This window comes from Tympanuchus pallidicinctus, unplaced genomic scaffold, assembly GCF_026119805.1.
Source record: "Tympanuchus pallidicinctus isolate F22 unplaced genomic scaffold, pur_lepc_1.0 scaffold23, whole genome shotgun sequence".
Taxonomy (NCBI): domain Eukaryota; kingdom Metazoa; phylum Chordata; class Aves; order Galliformes; family Phasianidae; genus Tympanuchus; species Tympanuchus pallidicinctus.
This window is the reverse complement of record NW_026294740.1, coordinates 7,612,468-7,636,363: the sequence shown is the minus strand read 5'-3', so window position 1 is coordinate 7,636,363 and position 23,896 is coordinate 7,612,468. Positions and strand designations below refer to the sequence as shown.

The window sequence follows — 23,896 nt, the reverse complement described above, 5'->3', positions numbered from 1 at the left end:
AATTAATGACTGTAGACCCCTGTCCTCTACTCCCCAGTGCCAGTACTACGCATTAGCCTGAGCAGCATTCAAAGATAATCGTGTTTTGTTTATTTTTTTGGGGGGGTAACGGCAATCAGACAGCAAATCCCAGCCCTTACTGGAGCTGCAATTCTGTGTTTAAGGCTGCCTGCTATGAAGGGAGCTTGGACAGCATGAGCTGCAGTTGCTCGAGGTGAAGTTTCACATCCCTTCAGTCTTCATTTCTTTCCCCTTCCAAGAGGAGGTCTCTCCCAGAACCCAGGGCTCTTAGCACTTCAGGGGCAGCACTTCTGCACACCCTTGATTTGTTTCATTGCTTTTCAAAGCGCACTTGTCCTGTGTACTGCAGTTAATTGAAGCAAGAAATCATTCTTTGTCCTCCCTCGGCCTCACACACAGCACCAATGCTCCAGACCACAAATATTTGTATACAGAGATGCATTTAAAAGCATGAAGAGATATTCTGTGACTATTTCAGAAGCAGCCACTGACTTTGGGTACCTCAGTGCATCCTAGTGCTGTTGATGCAGACTAAGTTTTGATTGGGTAATTGAGACCTCCTCAAGTAAGAATCCTCGAAGGTATCTGACTTTGGCTTTTAAGAATCCAGTAAATAAAATCCCTGCGAGGGCAGGCAGAGGCAATGCAGCTCAAGGGTGTCCACACGGCTGCAGAACGGTGAGCAAGGGGCAAGCTGCTCCAAAGGCTCTGCTTTCAGAGATGCAACCTTGTGCTGAACAGCCAAGGCTGCACTGCACGTTAACCAAGGAGACGTGAGATGCAGTTGGCCAAACACATTAACATCTTCCGCTCTGATAATTAGTTTAGTGAAAAATTATTGCGTTATCTGTTTGGTTTCACTGGAGACCAATTGCAGTCTTAAAAGAAAAGAAAAGCTCACTTTAGGTGCTTTTAATAAGGCAAACTCTATCACGTTTCCAAATAAGATTTAAAGCTCATTCGGCACGTGAGTAATTAGCATGAGTCAGGTTGGAGGCCAAATGCATTATTTAGTGATGGAATTAATTTTGTTTAGAAAGAATCTCATTGAAGCCAACAAACTGCAGGAGTACCAAGGCAATGGACTGAAAACTCTGCAACGGCACTTTTAGTGCAGCTCCAGGATGCGATTTGGATTTTTGCACCCAACCTCATGGCCAACAACAGAGGTTTTGCTCTGGCCAAGCAGGGAGCAGTGATCCCAGCAGAGCCATATTGCACAGCAGGTGTTCATCTCAGAGATGAGCTGAAATCAATTATCAGCACTGACTGCCATACCACGGGGCCAGAACTCCGAAATCCTCCAAATTATCCTCGGATTGCCCATATTTGCATTCCAAAGAAGCACTGGAGGCAGTCTTCCTGGTACAGAAAGCTTTTTCCCTACAAGAACCAAGAACAACCTGCTTTTTTTTTTTTTTTCCAGGACTGTTACACCCAGCTGACTTTCATCATATGCTGCCTTTTCCCCCTCCAATGGGGCAGGCAAATATACTTATCAGTACAAAGGATTCAGGAAAAAAAATGGATTATGTTCAGCCTCCTCGGGCAAAACCAGCAGAATAGACTGACAAAACTTGTGCTCCATAATGAAATTCCAATGAAGGCATTCAGTGCTTGAAAACTAGGACAAATTATGCTGTAAGGAGCGGAATATGTAAACGTGGCAAAGCCCTTCATTCTATATGCTGGCTTCAGAGAGGTTACTTCCAGCTGACAGCAGAGCAAATGAGACCAAAATAAGACCCACAGCCACCAGCAGAAACACGAAAATTGCTTTTGTGTAAGAAAACATAGCCTACATCCTCTAAATAGGTCCATGTATGTATTTTGGGTCTCATCGAACCCTCTTAAGTGGCAGTTTAAGAGATGACAGCTTTGGATCCAAGTGACCAGCTCACAGGCACCCTGCAATGTGCCAGCTTGACCCTGCAGTAATTCTGCAGTGGTGCCCATGCCCTGCATCTGCAGCACAAACAGGATGGCAGTGACTGCCATAAAACACAGCCAGCGTGACAAATAGGGAAAGAAAATCAAGTAGAAGTAACACGTATGGTGTCTCAGTGTTGTCTGAGGGGTGCTTTAGGGATGACGAGAAGATGGCTGCAGGAACAGGAGGTTTCCCCTTGCAGACCTATAGGGCACCTCCCATAACACACAGCCACAAGGCTCAGGTTCTGGCTGCACACCAGCAGCATTGCCGAGAGCTCAGGGAAGTGCCCAGCTCTCCCCAGAACAGCTCCCAGCTCCATAGACAGGACTGCTGCAGGATGATTTATGCTTCCAGGATTTGGATGCATTCCTGCCTTTCTGGGGTAGCTGTTGGTATCAGGGACAGTTTCCCCCATGGGGAAGCATGTAGTTTTTCTCCCTGTTTCCAGCAGCACACCCAGACATGGTTCTCTCACCACCAGGTCTGAACACAGCCAAGCACCAGACAGCCTGACAGTCCTGACATAAGTCAGTGATCTGAGAAAGTGGGTTTATAGGTGATGCAGAACTCTCAGATCCACACTGGAGCTTCTGAGCTCATCATGTCAGCAAAGCCTGCTTTCTTCTCAGGTCATGGGGAGGCTGAGTTTCCTGGAAGGCAGCTGTGAGTAGAGTGAGGCTCCTGGAAGGCTGTGGCACAGTTGGGGCAAGACCTTTGGTAATGAAACCAGGAGGTGTAGCTCTGCTCAGCCTCCCTTCAAGTGCATGCTCTCATTTCTGAGTTGATCCTTGCAATGAGCAGCCATCCCTGCTAGTGATACTAAGCTCCACTGGCTGTTCTATGCTCCAGCTTCTCCATCTTGACCTCTCAGGCACAATCTGCAAAGGTAGCTTCATCCCATTATACCAAATGCATTCAGCCACCTCCAGCAGGAACAGGCAATGTTGCAGGTTGGAGCATCACACCCAACACACTCAGGCCAATCCCAGCTCCCCACTGACTCCAGGAGCAGCTCAGAGATCTGCCCAAGCACATTGGCCAAACCTCAGGCTTTGGACTAGAGAGTTACAGCCATTGATGCACTGAGCCATCTTGCATAGAACATTCTATAAATTCTAACAGCAATCTTGTTTAACAAGGGCCTTGGAAATTTGACCAAACCTGAGCACATAGCCTGTGGAAAATCACTTTAGCGTAAGAACTTGCACATCAGTGAGAGCCCTTCTCCCAGTAGTTGTAAGGAGTACAGACAGTGCTCAGTTAATGGCTGTCACATGCTGAAACATGGCTAAAGTATTTTTCTGGGGAAAAAATTCAATGTTTCCATTGTCATCTTTACTAAAAGACAGACCTCTGAAGGATTACGTGGATTTCACAGCAAACTTCAACTGAAATGGGACGTTACCTTCTCATTAATATTTCAGATATGTTTGAACTATGGCAAAAAATACATTACTCTGAAACAAATTCAGGTAGAAAGAAAAAGACAAGTTTCATTAAATAATGAACACACTCCATACGAAGCCATCCTGAGATTCAGCCCCATAGTGTCAACAAAAAAATCCTGGTGTTCTACTTATAAATAAGGCAAAATTATCTATTCATTTAGGAAAAGTAATCATGCTCAGTTAGACACACCAGACAAGCATATGAAAAGAAAAATGGCTTTGAAGCTGCTCTCGAAGTCAAAGCTAGGCAGCTTGAGGAGAAAACTCTGCCATCCAGGTTTAGGTACACATTAGAAAGCCTATTAAATGAGTGGTGGGAATTGATGCTTCTTTTTGTTGTGTAACACTTCTGAATCTTTAAAAGAACATTAATGGAATAGAGCTCGTTTGCCAGTACCCACACACCCCCTGCTGAAGGTGTTCCCTGTATGCTGATATGAGCAGGGGGCTGAGCAGAAGCTGCTCCCCTACTGCTGCCCTGCTTGTTCTACATGCAGCACAACCCATCACTTTTGTGAAGATACGGGGTTGGAATTTTAGCTTTCACTTCTAAGCTTGGAAGAGTAATAACAGTTCTTCTAACCTGGGAGGGAAGCCTTGTTACTTACATCGACAACAGAGACAAACACAGTTGTGTGAAATGTTGGAGGCCTTTGGTCAAAAACCTCCCTGCTATCAGTGGGCACCGTGGGGTTGGGCTCGGTGCCCTTAGAGGTCTTTTCCAACCTGAATGGTTCTACGAAACTTCTGTGTGAGAGCAGAACCACTCGAGCCGGGCACTCAGAGCAAACTCGTCTGCCACCTTCTGTAACTGAGAGGATACAGCATTCACGGAAGAGCATTTCTGATCCAGCGGGCAGCGCCGCAGCGAGGAGAGCGCATCTCCCCGGGCGGATCGTGGAGCTGCTGTGATAACGGACCGATGGGGCACAGACGACAGGGGTGGCCAGGCACCTCCCAGGTACGTCCGATGGGGAGAAGAAATTCCTTTTGGATACAGCATGGGCTGATTCATTGCAGTACAGCAATGCAAGCTGTCAGCTGCACATGGCCTTTGGCTGTATTGATGAATCACAACGCTTGCTTCATCAGGCTGGAGTCAGCCCGGCACTGTACGGCCCGGGGATGGACACAGGCCCGAGAGGCCTCTCCTGCATCCCCAAGAGCTTGAGTCTGAACGGGCAATTGAGAGAAATAACCGTGAACAATGACTGCTTGACAATGGCAGCAAATTGGGTTGGTGCTCCAAATGGCGCTCAATTGCTCAGTGCAGATGCTAATTGGAACGGCTCCTTTCTGCGGCGCAGTCAGCACAAATCTCAAAACCCGAGCTAGCTTCTCCTTGTCGGCAGGCCATCTGTCATGCTAATTCATCTTGCTGCCGAGGGCTGATGCCTGGGCTTTTCCTTTAGCACCTCTACAGAGAAAACACAGCGCTCCCCAAAGCCAGCACAGCGCTCCTGGGCTGGGGGTGCCTCGTGCTGAGGGAATGGTTGCCCTCCTGCAGCCTGCACACCTCACTGTGCTCACAATACAAAGCAGCCCCCCCACTGCTGCCTCTCTTTCTGAGGGATTGATTTATCCCAGTACCTGTGATTGCATCTCAGAATGCATTTAGTGATTCATTCCCTTTAATAATACAAGCAGATACTGAAGATGTCTTCAGCTCCCTGAAATACGCTCTTTCAATAATAACTACGTTCTCACTTGTTTTCTTTTCAAAATAATAACAGAAAAACTCATAGAGATTCTTGGTCTCAGCACAGTCATGCAAGCAGGGGCAGCCCACCCCCACCTGCTCTGTGCTGCAGCCTGGCCAGTGCTAGCAGCTTGTAGTAGGGCAGTATTTACTAAAGGATCAACCCCACACCAAAGCTTTCAATTCTTATCAACAGAAATCCATGTGCTATGTGCAGCTGTATCCCTGAGGAAGCTGCAGAGGCCATGCAAAACTCATCTGCCAGGAATCACACCAAAAAGTTGTTTATTGACACATCCCTTTCACCAGAATAAAAACTTCTCCACTGTATACAAAAGCTCACATCCTGGAGCTACAGACCCAGAGAAGGCCAAGATACCCCTTCAGTTGGGGGAAAGTTCCCAGTTCCCCTCACCTGCCAACTCCAGCCCAGGATTCCATGCTCTGCCCACTTCCCCATGCTCCTTATCCAACTCCTGGATCTGCAATCGCTGTTTCCCTTTCCAAATCCACACTCTTGTTTGGCTTCGTCAGCTCAAAGGCACTGCATTCCCCTGGTCACAGCACTACTTCAGTAGCACTCCAGAGGCACTTCATTCCACCCTGAAGGACCTTACATATTCTCTTCCCAGTCACAGCGTTTTCTCTGTCTGCTAAGAATTCAAAAAAACTTTCACCTATTGTTATATTTTTGTATCCTTGCCCTCTGTATGTTATGTTACACAGCCCATCACTCTCTCCACACCTCTGAGGACAAAAGCACACACTGCCAGGACAGTGATGGTATTGCTTTGCCCCTCTTTGATCACTGCTAGATCCCAGAGCAACACCTTCTGTCTCTGTGTGACTTCACTCTCACCCAAGTTCACTGCTCAGCACATACATTCATGTATCAGTGCAGCAGTAGTGTCCCTTGTGCTCACTAGGTTATGTTAGTGCCTCTCTCAAACATTATACACGCCTATACATTATCATATATTATACATATCTATGAAACTACCCCAGCTTTTGCTTATTTTTGAAGTACTTTTACTTTATCTTGCACTTATCCTGCCGCACCTGGGTGCCTCCTGGCTCCGTTTACTTCTTGTTCTCGGAGTCAGCGCAGTGCTCCGGGACGAGGGGGGCTCCGGGATGGCGAGAGCACCGGGACCAGGAGGGCTCCTAGCGCTGCAGTTGCGCGGTACGCGCAGGAGATGGAGCTCCGCGACCGGAGGCTGCGCGGACCGAACCCGGCACTGCTAGGGATCGCTCGGTCTGGGCGATGAGGTTAAAAGCTGCCCCTCTTCGATGATGGAACAGCTTTCCGGGACTTGTTCTGCAATATTTCAAGGATTTTTTTTTTTTTTTTTTTTTTTTTTAAGTGGAGAGAAAGAAGGAGGAGGAGGAAGAAGAAAGAAAAGGAGAAAAAAAGAAGGGAAGGAAAAAGAGAAAGAAAGGGAAAAGAAGGAAGAAGGAAAACAGAAATGGAAAGAAAGAAAGAAAGGAGAAGATACGTTTGTAAAAGAAACATTGCCATTCCTCTGGCTTTCCACTTTTCTGTCTGTGGAATCGGTGATGAACTTTACAACCTCCTATGTCTTCCACAAAGGAAAGATTAATTGGGCTCTCCTGTAGCTGGAACTTCACTACTGAGCTGTGCCCAGGTGAGTGGGAGCCCCAGAGCTGCCCTAGTGGCAGACCACACTGTGTGCCTTTCCCCTCACATCCCGGCTATGGCAGCACCCCTCAGCTGGTCTTGGCATCCAGGCACCCAAAGAAAAGGAAAAGCAAACGCAGGTACTCAGTGCCAAGAAGCAGCCTGACCTGAGCAGAGAGTGAGGGAGTTGTGTTGAGCCCCTGCTTAGTCTGTATGGCCCGGGATACAGGGGAGTCACCCCTCTGCTCTTAAATATTTCAGACCCTGGAGCTCCCCCTGGCCTTGCCCTTGAAGCTCCCTCACAGTTCAGGTGCTGCAGGGAGCTCTGCTTCCATTTGCACCACAAATATTTGATGCCTGTAGCTGGATGCTGCAGAACCACTGCTCTTCCCACACCCACTGCCAACCCCTGGGTGGGTTCTGGTCCATTTCTCTCCCCCAGCCCATGCTTTCATCTGCTGGGCTGAAGGGCCATTATCTTAATATAATGTATGATCATACCATATGATTATGTTGTATTCATATTACTGTAACTTGTTTCATTATTTGTGTCGTAAATCACAAAAAAATGTTAACATTCTGACCAAAAGAGTGACTGGGATTTCCTATGGGCTTCTCAGGGGAGTAACTCTCACAATGCTGCAAACTACAGAGCAGCAGGAGCTCACAGCAGACGTAGGATCGGCTGGAGGAAACAAGCAGGGTTGACCTGATGGCCCATCTGGCCTCACCCTCTGCCCCATCTGAAGGTCTCTCAGCCTGAGCAGGGAAACACAGAGGTCTGCATCATCCATGTGCCTTCAGAAAAGTGGGGTAGGCCGGGAGATCTGTTTCTACACAGCTTTACGCTGCATTTCATTTTCTCAGCCCCTGGGGTCCCTGCACAGCACTTGGACTCTGGGAGGAGTCATCCTGAAAACCCAGGAGATGCTTTGTAGAGCACTGTGTGTCCCACATCCGTGGCACAGGGGCTGTGGGATGTTACCAACTGGCAGTGAGGCTCTGCCCTGAGGCAGCCCCAGCATCATCCCTACTGGAGGCACTGAGATCCTGCTGTATTTTTAATTGTGAAAATGTATTTACATGAATAAAATACATCTTCAATTGGGGCCGTGACCTACTTTTTATGGGAGGATAAAACAACGGTAGGTTTACATTTTTCCTGCACTTATTTCAACTGTTCTCAGGCAGATCAATAGGAAACCCACACCCACCAGGATGCTTTCTTCTACAAATGATCCTGCTCCCATTGAGGTGACTGCGGGCTGCTGCATTGCTGTGATGGAGCCCTTAACTGTCAGATCAGTAGAGCTGTTTTGACAGCATATAGCTGATATGGAAATAAATGATTTGATGGGGCGGGAGCTCTATGTACACATTCCACACCACTAGGGAGACCTCTTCTGTTTACCCAGGTTATAATATTAACTGTAAATAACAGATAATCCAGTGTCCTGAGCAAACATGGGTCAGTCTGAAACTCATTCAGCACTGCAGGAATAGGGGATGCTCTCTCCTGTCATTCTGTGACAACAGAGCATACCATTTGCTTTTCAAGGGCAAACAGAAGCCCTCATTCTGGTGTTTGGACTTGTCTGGGTTTGAAGCCCTACTATGTTAAGGTCTCCAGGTGTCTCCTGGGGAGGGGAATGTCACCAGTCTCCAATTTGGCTACAGCCATCAACACACAAACCCACATATCTCCTTCACTGAGGCAACTGTGATGCATCCTGAATGGGCTGAACATAGTCTGCACATCACAGGGAGCAGTCAGAGCTCACTCTGCCTCTCACCACCACTCACTCTCACCACAGCCATGCAGCAGGAGCACACTGATGCCCTGTGCTGACATGGCAGCACACTGAGATGTCAGGCACAGCTGTTCCTGTCAGCATCCCTGTGTGACACCAACGGCATCCCCAGCTCTGGAAATGTCCCATTTCTCCACTAAGATAAAACCTCCCACCTCACCTCCAGTTCAGCCAAGCGACATCCTGGCATTTATTACAATTATCTCTTGTTAATTAAATAACATCTTTCTGCTTTCTCCACAGATTTCCCCCGTGAAGCTGCAGTGGGGAAATGGCATACGTCACAGTGCCAGGCAGATGTGAGGACCTCGAGGCTGCATTTCCATGAGTGCACACCCCATTAACAATGTTATCACTGCAGCTAAATAAGAAAGGTATGGGTGCTTCTATCTCCTCACCCCTGTATGCCTCCCAGTTCTAACTTCTATGCCTCTAACAGCAGCTCATCAACTAGAAAGCACTGTGCTCATGCCTGATTTTGGCTGGGATGCGTGTGTAGGTGGCCAGAGGATGCCAGCAGGTGCCTACACACTTTGCTGGTTAGCAACAGAATGCTGGGTCTCTAGGACCCATCTACATGCAGACTTACAGGTGCCTGATGGAGTTAGGGCAATACTGACCTCATTCCAAAAGGAGAAATTAGAACAGAAAAAGGCAGGCCCGGCTGGAACAAGGCTGCTCTGCTGCCCTGAACCACAGCAGCTGCAAGGCTGAAGGGATCCGAGTCACTCAGCTCCTCTGCACCCTCACACGTGGTTCTCCTTGCAGAGAAATGGATTCACTCTGCTCTAGCATTAAAGATTAAAAGCAGCTGCAGCTCATCACAGCCAGAAGATTTATCAGGAGCTGATGTCAAAAGCGATGGCTTGCTGGGGAATAACCTTGGTTGCTGGCACTGCATGTTTTGAAGGCATATTAATCACAATTTGAGCATGAATAGTTCTCCTCTGACTGGGAATGGAGAGAAGGGTGAGGTTTAGGGATCTCTATGAAGGTTTGAATAAAAATGCCAGACAGAGCCTGTGGCACAGAGTGCTCAGGGCTGGAGAGCATTCCTGCAGAGCCAGTGTATTCCTCAGACATGGACATCAGGACTGAGTCTGGCAGCACAGCTGAGTGAGGCTGATCATTGCAAAATATTGCTGCAAACAAGAATAATTCTAATACATCCAAATCAGTGTGACCCATGGGGCTGTTTTCCACCTGCAGCCCCAGGGAAGGACAGGTGATGGGCAGCACTGTTATCCAGAGTCACCTCTCCTTTCCTTCAAAACTGCTGCATCCTGATTTGCAGTTACAGATGCACAGAGTGGGAGCTGAGGCCATTGCCTGCCTGTTGTAACTGCTGCCACTGAGGTCCCCACAGCCCCAAAAAAATCTCAACTATATAAAACCTTACACAGAGATAAAGTGAAGCAGCAGCTCTTCCCTTCCTATAGGCTGTATCCATGGGAACAGGATGCAGTTTGGTATCCATACAATAGCAACAGATAGAAACCCTGCAGTGCATGGAGGAGAGAGAGGACAGCAAAGCACCATGAGCATGGCAGGGCATGGGGGGCACCTGCTGGGTCACAGCAACACTGAGTGTGGGGGAGCAACTGCTGCAGACAGAATAGTTACAGAACTCATGTGGTCCTTGGAGAAGGGGAGCTGGCAGAACAACCTCAGCCTGTACAGCATGGGAGGGATACAGAGAAGTGCAGCAGGAGGCACTGAGAGAGGGGGGGAAAGTGCCACTTTTATTTTATATTAGATATTTAAGAAGTGAAGAAAGCAAAGAAAAAGGAAAAAAATCTGTTACTTCTCATTAGTGAAGGAAAGCAGCCCCAGTGTCTGCCCTGCCTGCTCACAGCAATCTCACCCCATGCACTCCTGCACAGAGCTGCTAACAAGCAAGCAGTAGGGAGGAACAGGAGTATTCCATTTGTTCTACAACCTTGAATAATCCAACCCCCCATGAAAATGAACACAGAACCATAACAAAGAGCATTTATAAGGCAGAACAAGGGCTCACAAGCAGAGCACTCCACACTTGGAACCACCAATCTGCACACACTGTGCCTTCATCCACTCTTTAACCAGCTCAGCTGGGCTGAAATTCATCTGCACAACCCTGGAACACTGGCTGAAGTTGATGTAAGGGCTACACCCAAGGTAGCAGGGCTTGCTCTCCCCATGCCAGCAGCAGATGAGGTGAAGCATGCCCCAGCAGAACCTCATTATTCCTGGCTGCTCATACTCATCCTACCAGAGTATGGAAGCAGAGGCGGTGACTGTAAGGACTCCAGTCCTGTAAGTGTCAAACCTTTAATTTATTATTGGCTCATCCTTAAGTTCTGCTTTTCATTGATTGCCATCCAAGAAACAGACATAGTACAACATGAGGCTGACACAGAAACTGGAACAGGAGAGAGACCAAAGTCAGTGGCATTACCGAGGGAGCAAGGCTTGTGGTACACAGTCCTGTGCTTATGAAGGGCTCATCCTCACTGGGTAAATGTGTGAGCTCCCAGGCTCACAACTGGTGCCATACAATGACAATCTCCCCAGTGAATTAAAATAATTACTTTTCTAATTTGCTCCCAGACTCCGCTAAATCCTCTGGAGCCTTCAGGAAAGCCCCAGGTTCTTCCACACTTTCTGTTAATGTAGGAAGGCACTTTAAAGTGAATAATTCTGTGTTTAATCACCACAAAAGAAAGTTACACTGCTGGGGGAGGGGGGGGAACTTTCATTATGCAGCAATGACAGCAGAGCAGCAAGATTCCAGGCTGCAGCATGTGAGAATTTACTCAAATGCAACAGCTGTAAGCACAGAAATAAAGGAAGAAGCTGCTTACCTTCAGGAGGTTTCAAGTAGGCAGAGATCTCCAGCAAGATCTCCTTGCCTCCACTGCCAACCCTTAAATGAGGTCTGGGAAGGGGTGGATCCTGGCTCCACCCCTTCTGGTCACTCAGGTTCATTGCACAAACCTGAGCTCCCCTGGGTTGGCCCTGCCTTCCCACCAGGTCTCCATCACTGCTTCAGGCCATGACTCAGCATTTCTGCTACATCTAATATGCTACAAATGAGGGGTCAAATATACATATATTCTATTAGTTTTAATAATAGTAAGATGAAACAAGCTTAAATATACCAAGAGTCCTTGGAGGGTTTTGTTTTGCAGAACAGAAATGTCCAGAAAGGTTCAAAATAAAAATCAGAACTGAAATTTGAGGAAGTTCCTTTGGAAAGGCAGTGAGCCCACAGCTGGTATGGTATGCTCGATCTGATGGATGCTTTCAACCCGGCAGCATTCTCTTAGGACCAAAGTGCATCATTTGACAACTTAAAATATATAACCTCAAAACAAGTCTCATACATGCACATTAAAGGCAGCTAAAATTCCATTTTTCTGCCAAATTAAAACAGAGATCAACTACTTTCCTATGGTGGTTGGGTGCCATTAGTTTCAACTATGCCACTTCACACTTTTCACTGAAATAACTTCCATTTTAGGTTGGGCCTTGCCCAAATAGACATGATTTCCCTAAATTTTGTGCCTAGTGTTTCCCACAGGAAGGTTCTAGGTAGTCTTCCACTTGATGCTGAACTGAAATCCTCCCAGCTGCTCTTCAGACCCCGTCACTGGGATGGTGAAGGGAAGGCAATGCCTGAGCACCTGTGGCTGCAGTGTCTCCAGGATGAGGACATGACATAGGCCACAGAGAAATGCCAACCTGCTGGCATCTGAGCCTGCTGAGGTATAGTTGAGAAAGATGGCCATTTCCCGTTGCAGCCATGTTAGAAGTGGTATCCAGCAACGAGAGGTATTGACCAGCAAATATCCATTCAAGACAAATTTCTTATTTTTCTAATAAGGACTACTTCTTGGAAAGTTACACAAATCCTTTACGCTTTCTCCGGCCAGTGAGTTTACAATTAATGACAGCCAAATGCACAAATTTCTACAGCCTACCTAAACCTTGAAGAAAGAATAATTGTTTTCCACTACTTCTACTCTATTTTCTTTTTCTGCTCTTGAGTCAAGCCTTGGCTTTCTTCCTCAGGCAGAACTGCTGTTAGCTCAGCACGAAGACCTGAAGGAAGAGATCTGTGGACAGATTTCAGTTATGTAGAGAAATATAAATAAGAAAAAAAAAAACAAAAAAAAAAACCAACAACAAAGAAAGAAAAATGATTCCAATTCCCTAAGTTACATTATTGGTTATAGAACCAATCTCTGTGGTTATATTTTTGCTCCTATAAACAGACAATTGCCCTGAACAGAGGCCTAAAAACGATGAGCAGAGTGAGGATGGTGACCACCAGCCACTGGGACCACAAGGTGGGTGGTGGTGACACTCAGCACGGAGATGAGGACATTTGGTCGTAGTCGGGGCACTTGAGCAGAGCCGGGTAGCTGCTGTTCATCTGCAGAGATGCCTCACTGGAGATGTCTGATGGGCTACGGCCCCGCGCCCATGCATCTGGGTGCAGGAATTGCCCCGAGTAGTCAGAGCAGTTGCTCAGACGAGGTCGGTAGAAGCCGGGGTGAGGTCGGTAAATGTCCTCGGCGGTGTATCGCTTCATGAACAGGTACACAGACATCACCCCAGCGCTCTGTAGGGGAGAGAAGGAAGATGAATGGCTTTCTTTGCCCCGCTGATGGCTTGCAAGCTCATAAAGGAAAGTCACTTCCCTGCTCTGCAGTGAACACAGCAGCCCAAACCCATATCCTGCTCCTCCATATGTACGCTCCACATCAAATCATGATTGACTGCCCTTATAGCCCTCTTTTTCTCCCATGCCAATGCTCAGTGGCTAAGAACAGACAGAACTCTTTATAGGGATGTCTCAGAGCTGCCAGTACCTCTGTGAGAAGGAATGAGATGGCAGAGAATGCGAATGACCAGCCGTATTTGTAATTGAAGAATGTCTCCGAGTCCTTGGTCCTATTGAGCATCTCATCATTAATGCTGGATATGTAGAGGACCAGCCCCACCACCAGGGACAGACCTGGGAGAACCAAGGAGGAAGAGAGTGAGAAATATGTTGGGGCTGAAGCTGGTGAAGCAGCACCTGCCTTTATGAGCAGAGTGGCAGGTGAAACTCTGGAACTGTGAAATTGTGCTTGAAATAATAAGGGAAAGGAGGACTAGCAAGGGAAAACCTTGCCCAGCAGAACTCACCTGACAGGATGAAGAATATCCCCGACACAAAGGCGAGGATGGTCCTGTGTGGCCGCACATGACCAATGTTGCTCAGGATGAAGCCGATGAACATGAAGAAGAGGCTGACCAGAGGGAAGGGGGTGGCAGAGCGGATCATCTCTGATGAGAGAGGAGCAGAGGAAAACAGGGACAGATCAGCACACTATGTCCTGCCCATATTGCATGAGCCCCTGGCACAGGTTCCTCTCTCCAACGTGTCTTTGCTAATGAACTGAGTGAAACCCCTGTTAGAATTTGCATTTCTGGGAGTTTTCATGTGAAGTATTACCCAGAAAAAAAACTGCAAACATTGGATTCTGCATTTTTTCATATAGAAATTGTCAATGCATCCCTGCTTGGAGCACCCTCAGGGAACCAGGAGCTGTTACAAGGGCACAAAGGGGTTTATTGGGTTGATCTCTAAGGGCCCTTTGGTGCCTTGCAGGATGCAAAGTCCCCACCAAATCACTTACTCAGGACGTTGACTGTGGATTCAGATGTCAGCTGGATGTTCATGGGCATGACGTATTCTATAGTGAAGCACCGGCCACGTTCCTCACCTGCAGCAAAAAGAGACAGAGCCAGGCCTGCAGAGTGCCCACCTATTTTGGTTTTGGTGGGGGATGAAGTGACTTTCAAATTAATTTAATTGCATGGAGGAAAACAGCCATGGTGTTTAGTGCTGCTTGCACCTCAGCGTTTGTGTTTGGTGCTGAAGAAATCCACTGGTTGCTACTGTCACCCTGTGAGAGCAGCTGCCCAGCTTTCAGGTGTCACTGCTAAAGCAGTGACAGCAGGATGTGACCCCCAGGTGCCAGCACTGGCTCAGGAAACATCAGCTGAGCCAATCCCGTATGCGTGTGTGGGCACACTGAACAAAACAGTGCTAAAATCCCCACGGTCACAGTGCTTCCATGTGTAAGCTCGGGGTGAATTTGTTCTGGGAGCTCCAAACTTCACCCTGGGATTTCCTTAGACCTCAAAACACGATCCTGAGGGCAGAGGGCTTGGGGTCACCTGGGAGCATGCACTGGAGCCCCTCCCTCCTCTCAGTTCTTGATCTGTGCATCCAACTCCCCTTCACTTTGGCTTTGTCTGGCCCACATCGCTTTGCCAAAAGCAGCATGAAATGAGGGAATGTTTCAGCTGAGCCGAATCCCAATTTTGCAGGGACAAAACAGAGGGTTTGGGTGGCTGCCCAGTCACTGTAATGGGCCAAGGGGTCGTGGCAGCACAGCAAACTCTGCAGACCTACGTGCTGGGACAGATTTATCCACCTTACTGGGATGCTTACCAGGCGCAGCGCCTGACTTTGGAAGCAAAATATCACAGTAGGATGGGGACATGAGGAGGAGGAGGCCGTACCTGCCAGGAAGCAGACCCTCCAGAGCCCCGCGTGCAGCGACAGCTTGATTTCAGCTGACTGGTTCTGGGGCTGGACGATGCCTTCCTCCAGGTAGAGCCAGTAGTCGGTGCTGACGGAGATGCCCAGCAGGCCGAGGCCGCAGACGGCGAACACGCTGCTGAGCAGGGTCAGCGCCTTCCTGCTGCAGGCGCTCATCCCCAAAAGCATGGGGGGATGTGTGGGCAGAGGGGCTGCGGCTGCTGATTTCCACTGTGTTGCTTCTGTAGGGAATAGAAGTGACAAAAGCTTTGCCTTGGTGTTGGATGAGCTGATGTAAGCCGTTAAAGAAAGCACAGGATGCGCTGATGGATGGGGAATGCAAAGTGCCTCCCAGCCACGGTGGGCCTCCGATGGCTGGGTCAGGGCAGGATCCCTGCTGCTCAGACACAGGCCATACTTTCCACCCAGATTTAGCCAAATCTCAGCACCCAAATGCTCCCATGAGTGGCAGTGAGCCATGGAGCCTCAGCATGGGAGTTGGTAAGGCTTGAAGGCACTGCGTTAATAGATCAGCAAAGATACTGCCTGACTGGAACACACTCCTGTGCACTCCAGGTCACCATCACATCTTCACCACACTGCCAGCTTTCCTCTTCTAGGGTAAAAAAACCATAGGCACCAGTGTGTGAAAAGAGCTGGAAAGATGGGCAAAAAGGACTGAAGCACTGCTGGGAGACCTGCAGAGTCTTGAGAGGGAAGGAGAGAGGCTTTTGTTATTGCATACCCCCGAGGAGAAAGCAGACAAGTACATATTGGCAGGAAGCAGATGTATTTGCACCCTCATGTGCTGCAGCAGCTCTGACAGCCCTCTCCCATACGAAATCAAGATTTGACTCTTCCTACGTTCACACCGAGCCATTTCCCAGAAGGTACCGACCTACGGGAAGGGGAGAGCTGTCATTTACAGACAGCCCTAGCAAACGCTCCAGCTCATGTTCCTGCAAGCTTTCCACCTTTGCTAGAGATCTATTTTTAAGGTTTTTATCTATCTGCACCTCCCATAGCTGAACAGCCATGAAGACAACCTTGCTGTCAAGGGAATGGACCCACACAGAGCTGAAGAAGTTGGGACAGCACTCCAGAGCTTTACGAGGTGGTAATGTGCCATGCCCCATTCCTGCACAGGTCCAGTAATACAACCATGCAAAGCACGCCTCTCCTGACTAATCCCCCTTCTTCCTGACTTGGAACCCTATTTTCTAGTTGCCACTTGAAAGCAAATGTTATTTGCTACAGAATGCCTCATCCTTCTTGATATTTTGGTGCCAAAATGGTAAAAGGAGCAGGAATCTATTCTTGGCAGATGTATCATTAACAAATTACTTTTTTGTTGTTGTTATTAAGAAGCCAAAAATCAAAGTAGAGAATATGTGAAAGTCCAGATAAAGTTTCACAGAGAAAAAAAGTTATGTACATGACGCCTTTGTTATCTATCAACACCAGGGATTAGAAAATACACCTAATTGGTTCCATTTATTGTGGTCATTGGGACTGATGTCAGTCACAGGAAGGGGCTTGGGCAGTGGAATCACACCTCTCAACTGCCCCATTTCTTTTCACTCTCACATTTCAATTTCCATGTAATCATGGGTTCATCATAGTGCCACTTGCTGTTGCCTTGCTGGCAAATTAAATCAGTCCTGATGAAGCGGGGCTGAGGAGTGGTGCCATTCAGAACAGTGCTTCCCTGTGGCCAGTGCTGGTGGAATCAGCCAGGCTACCAAGAGAAAGCTGTCTCAAGGACACAAAGAGGATCGATTTTCAGCAGGGATTTAGTCCCCAGTAACCTTCACAAATTGTGTTGTGCTTCATACTGCTGAAAAGGTGATGCTGCTTGGTTTCCAGCTGTGTCTGTATTTTAAATGAATATAGCCTTGGAGGTTTGCAAGAAGGAGGATCTTAGAACTGCTCCTGCTCCTTCAACCACACAGTGACCACTGGTAGTTGCCAGGTAATGCTGAAGGCAGTCTGCAGTGCAATCCACAGTCCTCATAAGGAACTTTCTTTTTGTTTTGGAGCTTCAGCTTCTGATGGAAGTGTCCATGCCCCTCATTGGGACTGAGCCCTGAAAAAACTGACGTGGGCATTGGCAGTGCTCCTAACACAGCTCGCTCAGGTCCAGCAGTGACATGAGGTCCTGCTCCACTGTCACAGAAAGAAAACATCGTCCTGCCCTGGGCTATGTGGATGGACTGGGAAAAGTCAACGTCACCTGGGCAGGATGAGCTGTGCCAGTGCATCCCTGCTCATGAGCTCGGCATAATGCTGTGCTCCTTGCTCGCAGGGCTGAGCCATGAAGAGGAGGCAGCTGTTGATCTCCAGGCTGGGGCAGTGTTTCCCACCTGCTGATATTTGTGGTGAGGGGAAGCACAGACAGAGTTATCAGAGATGATGAGAGGGGAAGGTTTGGTTTGCAGAGGGTTGCTGGGTTCAGCATGAGCCTGTGTCTGTCATGGAAAAGCCACTCTGCTCCCTGCTGCTGGCAAAATGGAGCAAAGAGAGGTTAAGGCACAGCCATGGAGCAGTGGGCGAGGCTGAGGAGAACAAAAGGTGGAGGAATTAAGCTTGGAAAATGGGGGATAGGAAACCCACTGAGTGAGTAAGAGAGGTACAAAGAACATCAGGGAACAGCACGAGAAGAGCGTGAGCTGTGATGGAGCTGAGCTGAAAGGCAGCACACACCAAGCTGCGATGAGGAAATTGGGCTATTGCTAAAAATACAGTGCATTCAAGCAGCTCGACCTGCTGCTCAGAGAGCAGTGCAGGGCAAGAACAAATGGGCCAAAAAGAGGGGACCACAGCCTGGGGCAGGTGGTCACTCCTTTGGGCAGCCCTACCCCATGCTGCTCCCTCTGGGTGAACCCCTAAGAGCCCAGCTTGGTCCTTAGCAACTCTAAAGCAGTAGGGAAGGGTGGCAAAGCAGCACAGCAGTTCCCACCGAGCTCACATGTTCCCAGCTGGTGCTCTGGGATGGCTGCAGGGATGGAGCCAGGCTGCAGTGTGGATCCCATGAGCAGGTATTACAGGGAAATATGTAAGGAAGCTTTACAGACCTGCATTACTGTCACAAAGAAATGTGTCGGCTCTGTTTCTGAGAAAGAAATTACATATTGGAAAAATTAAGTACAGAAATAAATCTTTCGGATGTGGAGGAGGGTGAGTTAGCCTGATAGTAAGAAACAAAGCAGCCCAGCTCATGGCAGTGTGAACCAGCACCAGTAAGCTCTCCATCCAGCAGCCATAAACTTCAGAAGGATCGATACCAGACCTGAAAGCTTCCCATGGCTGCAAACAGCACTGCCAGCACGATGATGGCTGTCACCGAGGGATGGAAACACGAGCATCGACCGCATCGAGCACACTGCGCTCACGGGCTCTCAAGAGAGTTGTTTGGATTGCATTAAAAAACAGAAGGCTGCTAATGAGTTATTTAAACCTCGTTTAAGCCACGCCAATGACAGTCCCATCAATTTTTCGCTTGTTGGCAAATATAAAGAGCACCTGAAAAATATTTAGAATTAAAAATATACGACTGCCACACTGTATTGGTCACCACCAATGCACATTATGATAGGGTCACTTAGGAATTGCCCTTTACCTACCCTTCTTGTGTGGGCCAGGCAAGGATGGGTGCAACTGAGCCCACCTTCAGCTTGAGAACCAAAGGCAATGAGATAAAATGATATCCCAGAGTCAAAGGAGCAGCAGCTGAGATTTACCTCCATCCCCCAGCTCTTACCAGACACTTTCCCAAGCCACCGTGGCTCCGTGCCAGCTTAGTCCCACTAATGGCTTCGGATGATGCCAACAACTTTCAACAAATAAAACCATCGACCCAGTGGTCCCCCCCGGCCCAGCACAGCCTGTCTGTGTGCAGCCATATCCCTAAACCCTCAAGCTGAGCATTTCCTCCCTATCAGCAGCAGCACACACGTCTCTCTCCTTGGCACTTTACAGCTCTTACCTCATTTAACCCCAGCTGATAGAAGGTTTCAGAGTGTAGCAGCTCAGGCTCTGAAGGGAAATCACTGGAGGATGACCCTGGTTGGTGCTTTGGGTGTTGGGTGCCCCAGAGGAGGTCTGAGGCAATGGGAAAGGGCTCAGCCTGAGCTCTGTGCCCCGTTGCAACCCACCTAAGGGGGGCACAGGGTGGGGCTAGGGGGATGTGGGGACAGCAGACAGATCTTGCAACCACACTGCAGCTCTGATTCTACTGTTTGGTGGGAGAGCAGTACATGGAACACAGTTCTCAAGAGGGGAATAGGAGAATAGGAAAGGACAGGGCTCAGAATACTGTCCATGCCCCCCACACCCAACTGCTGTTCTCAAGAAACCATATATATATAACCTACATATACACATAGGGGAGCCTTCCCCTTTCAACCTCTGCACACATCAGCTGGCACCCAGTATTTCCCCTCACACTGTGTCAGATGCTCCCAGCCAGGAATGTGACTCAAGCCTCTGCCTCTACAGAGAGCCTCAAAGGAAGAATAAAGGGGGGTGATATTTGAGGCTGCAGAGCAAATCAGCTGGGCAATGGGCTATGCGCAGCGTGGAGCTGTGCCTGCCCATTAACGGCTGTATGCTGTAAATCACAGATTGCAATTCACATCCTAAATAAATCAGCACCCTGGTGATCCAGTGACCCTCTTCTGCCTTCAGCTTAGCTCTTCCCTCAGCTGCCCCTGGCCTGGCAGCAGCACAGATGAGTGATGGCAATACAAGTCCTGCACATGGAGCCGGCTTGGCCAGCTGCTCTCCCCACACCCAACAGATGGGAGGTTTGTCTAATGAAATACTGAATCTTCAGCACTTGGTTCTTGTTCACTTCCATGTGTCATTCAATACAGCACGAAGTCCTGCAGTGGTACTGAGTACTAAAAAAGGAGAAGAAACCTCTTCCTTGCATTTGAGAGCTTTTCAGTATCTCCAGTCCCAACCACTGCCGAGCAGGGCCAGCACCCCCATTTCCTTCTTCTCCCTGTAGTGGCAATGCATGGCAGCATGAGCTAAATTAAGCAGTGCTGGGAGGAAAAAATAGCATCATGAGCTAATTAAAACCCTTTCTCCCCTCTGTGCTGGGATAGGTGACCCCAGTACCTGTGAATCAGAAGGAGATCCTGTGCTGCTCCCCTCCACAGTGCCTGCAGCTGCATGGCTCCCACGGGGATTTTCAGAGAGAGAAAGGGGCACGCTGGGGATGGGTTGTCAGGTGGACTTGATGATCTTAGAGGCCTTTTCCATCCTTAATGATGCCAAGATTCTAAGTTTGGCTCCATCTTCGCGTAGGGAAGGCTTTTGCTTTGTGTAGCTCATTGTGTTCAATAGTGAGGTTATGTGACATTGAAGTATGTAATAAGCAGCACCTCTCCTCCACCTCTGTGATCAGGTGTCTTCTGCCCCGTTTTGCCTGTAAGGCGTTTTGCAGACAGCCCTGTACAGCAGTTGACACAGATGACAATGACACAGAGATATCATTTTCCCCTTCAGCCTTTCTCCCTTTCCCTCAGCTGCAGAGAAAGGAGCAGTTTGGTGCTGATCTATTGCCTGCCCGCTGCCCACCTCTCCTCTGCTTGAGGAGAAACACACTACAGCAGCAGCTCCAGCACCAGGGTGATTTAGCACAACTTCCCAAATCACTCGGCTTTCTAGGTCAGGTTTGCTGTGTTGCTTCTCACCATCTGCAGCTTCCAGGGTATCCCAGCATAGCTGAGTGAGGGCAGCCTTCTGCTGAACACCAGGTCAGGGCAGCTCTGAGCATCCCTAAGAGCCACAAGTCCCAAACTGCCATGGGCTGAGCTGGGATGGCAAGAAATGCAAGCAGGGACGTGCTGCTGAGCATCATGGCAGCGTGTGGGACGTGGCACTCACTGAGTGACTTTGTCCTGGGGACTGAGTACAAAAATGATGATCTGCAAGCTGTCCTGGGTTAGTGGTTGCCATCTGTTGTAGTGTTCCAATAATGCTCCTCAGTGTGGCTACAAGCACAGTTCCAGTGAGGTTTTCCACTGATGAGCAGAGACAATTCCTTTATAATACAGGAAGAGCAGCAAGCCCCATCTTCCAAAGGGACCACACAGACCTCTCTCACCTGTAACAGCACATTTTCTGAGCCTGGCAATGCATTAGAATGGCTCTTTGACAAATCCCATGTTCACAGTAAATATTTTACTGCAAATGTCAGAGGTTTGTGGCTGCACAGTAATACAAATTGCTGTGATTTTGATTATCGCATTTCTAGAGCACACCTAGAATCCAAAACCCCCCTTCATTTCAGCAAGATTAAGGCTCTCAGGTAAATTTTGGGTCTAGATTGCACCACAGTCATTTTAAATATGTCACCCCAAAACCAGGGCTTTACATGTTCCCAGCTGCCTTACAAAGATGCTCCTGGCACCTGCAGGAGCCGCACACTTGCGCAGATCACAGCTCTCTGATAGCCTTAAAGCCTCTGTGGGCTCGTGCATTATTTCCCTTTCTTATCTTCTATTCACTTCCCCCTGCATAACAGAAGCTGAAGCTGCAAATACGGTGGGACAGACGCAGCCAGATGGGGATTCATTCGCCTCGATGAATATATTCAGCAGCTACTCTAATACAAGAAAGAGCTGGAGAAACAAGCACAGAAGCGTCCCCCTGGTGCCCTGGATGCCACGTGGAGCTGCTGCACATTGGCTGAGGTGAGGCAGCAGTGATGGGGCTGCTGGGCTCTTTTATGGCTTGTGACGATTGAAGCAGTGCCCTGCAATGAACCCAAAGGGCAGCTGAGACGGAGATGTGGGGATGCTCCTGCAAAGCTCCCTGCTGGGGTCACGCCGCCAGCACCCACTGCTATCACATGAAATTCAGCTAAAAATCCTCCTTTTTAACATTCCTGCTGAATTTGTGCTGCTTCTGCTGTCCTCACCAAAGATTTGCCTGCACCATTCAACCCCCACAGAGCCCTCTGCACACAGAGGCTGGGGGTACATGAGGGACATTGATGGTGACAGGTCAGACCTGCTCTCCAGACACCACCACTGCTCTGTGCACCCTGAGCACTGCCGCACATCAGGGGCTGATAAAGTTCCTCACAATGGCAAGCAATTAATCATCAGCCAAACTGCATGTCAGAACCCTCAGCTCGCTGCCGGGATGACTGAAATCCCACATTTCATGTTCCATATCCTTTTGTAGGATATGAATAAGGAGAGTATGGAGAAGAGAAGACAAGCACCACATCCCTGTGAGCTTTGTTCATATGGCAACACACGATCCAGCATTTTTTTACCCTCTTTACTTTACTCCACTTAACGAGCAGGTCAGATTTTCTCACATAGCTGCCCCCTCTGAGGGGTTAACGACACCAGAAGGCATTGGCCGCCCCTGACTTACAGTGCATTTTATATTCCCTGTGAAAAATACACGAGGATGGACGTTCAGAAACGACGGGTAAAACGTGAGGATGCTCACCGCGCCCCAGGGCTCCGATCTCCTGGAGCAGAACAGCCTCGGGCTGAGCAGCATGGATCGGAGTCCCCCGCGTGCCGAATCCAGCCGGAGCTTTCAGCCGGGGTTCCTGTGCCCTCCCACAGCCTGGCACCCCAGCAGCGGAGCAGGGGCGATCCCACACGACGCAGCACGGATCGCTCCAGCACAGCCCGGAGCTCTGCGGCCCCGCACCCACCCCGGTGCCCGCACACAGCCGGGGCCGAGCACGGCTGAGCCCAGGGCGGTGCCCCCGGGGTCGGCTCCCACAGCGCATCCGAATCCAGCGGGGTTACGGACCATGAACGAACGTACCACCTTCCAACCCTCTGCTCCGCACTCACACGGCACTTCCCAGATCCCTCCTTCTTCCTCTCAGGCATTGAACTTTCTGGCTTTTCCATGAATTTCGGGAAAAGCCCCACGAAGCTCCTACCGGGACCGCGTGCCCTCCACCCATCCGTACGGACACAGCAAGGTCCCCGCTGCTCCCGCACTCACCGACCCCGCAGCGCTGCTCTCCGGCCCCGGGATGTTTCCTCCGCGCTGCGCCGGGAGAACCCGGGAGGAGCGGGCATCACATGGCGCCGGCGGGGCCAACCCACCGCCCTCCTCCGTGCCCCTTCCCTCCTCCCTCCTTCTTCCTCCTTCCTCCTCCTTTTCCTCCAGCCGTCCCTCCGACCTTCCCCCCCTTCTCCATTCACCCTCCTTCCTTCCTTAAAAGCACCTTTCCTCCATCCCTCCTTTCCTCTCCATCCTCCTTTCCTTCCTCTTACCCCCTCTCCCTGATCCCTTTTATCCCTTCTTTCCCCATTCCTTCCTCTTCTTTCACCTTTTTTCTTGACTCTCTCTCTTTCCCTCCACTCACCCTTTTTTCACTCCCTACCTTTTCCCTTTTTCATCCTTTCCCTCCATCCCCTCTCTCTCACCTCCTGCCCACCTGCCTGGGACCTGGCTGTGCCACCTGGGACACCACTCACCTGGGAGCTGGGAAGGGAAAATCTGTCTGCAGCCACCGGAGTCAAACAAGCACAGGTCTGAGGACACACAGCCGACAGGGAGGATTGGAGGGCACAAAGCCAGCACATTGGAGAAAGCCAGCTTGGCAGTACTAAGACGAAGGTAGAGAAAGCCAGGGCTAAAGGAGAAAGGGACAAAGGGGCGCATGCTGCAGACCCTGGAAAGCACAGCCAGGCTGAGTGATTCAGCCAAAACACACAGAAATGAGTCCAGAGCCAGGAATGAGGCCATGGCTCTGTCAGGGTGCCCAGCAG

General features: G+C 49.3%; 1 protein-coding gene across 1 annotated transcript; it reads right to left on the bottom strand.

Annotated features, from left to right (window-relative positions):
- Window positions 1–11,284: 11,284 nt before the first annotated feature.
- Window positions 11,285–23,238, bottom strand: CACNG5 (calcium voltage-gated channel auxiliary subunit gamma 5). Its single transcript, XM_052688116.1, has 6 exons — window positions 23,124–23,238; window positions 15,113–15,373; window positions 14,221–14,307; window positions 13,727–13,867; window positions 13,408–13,553; window positions 11,285–13,157 (listed from the first exon to the last, which is right to left on the bottom strand). Exons 2-6 carry the CDS (start codon window positions 15,318–15,320, stop codon window positions 12,900–12,902), a joined length of 840 nt encoding a protein of 279 aa, XP_052544076.1. The 5' UTR covers window positions 15,321–15,373; window positions 23,124–23,238; the 3' UTR covers window positions 11,285–12,899.
- Between the last annotated feature and the right edge of the window lie 658 nt (window positions 23,239–23,896).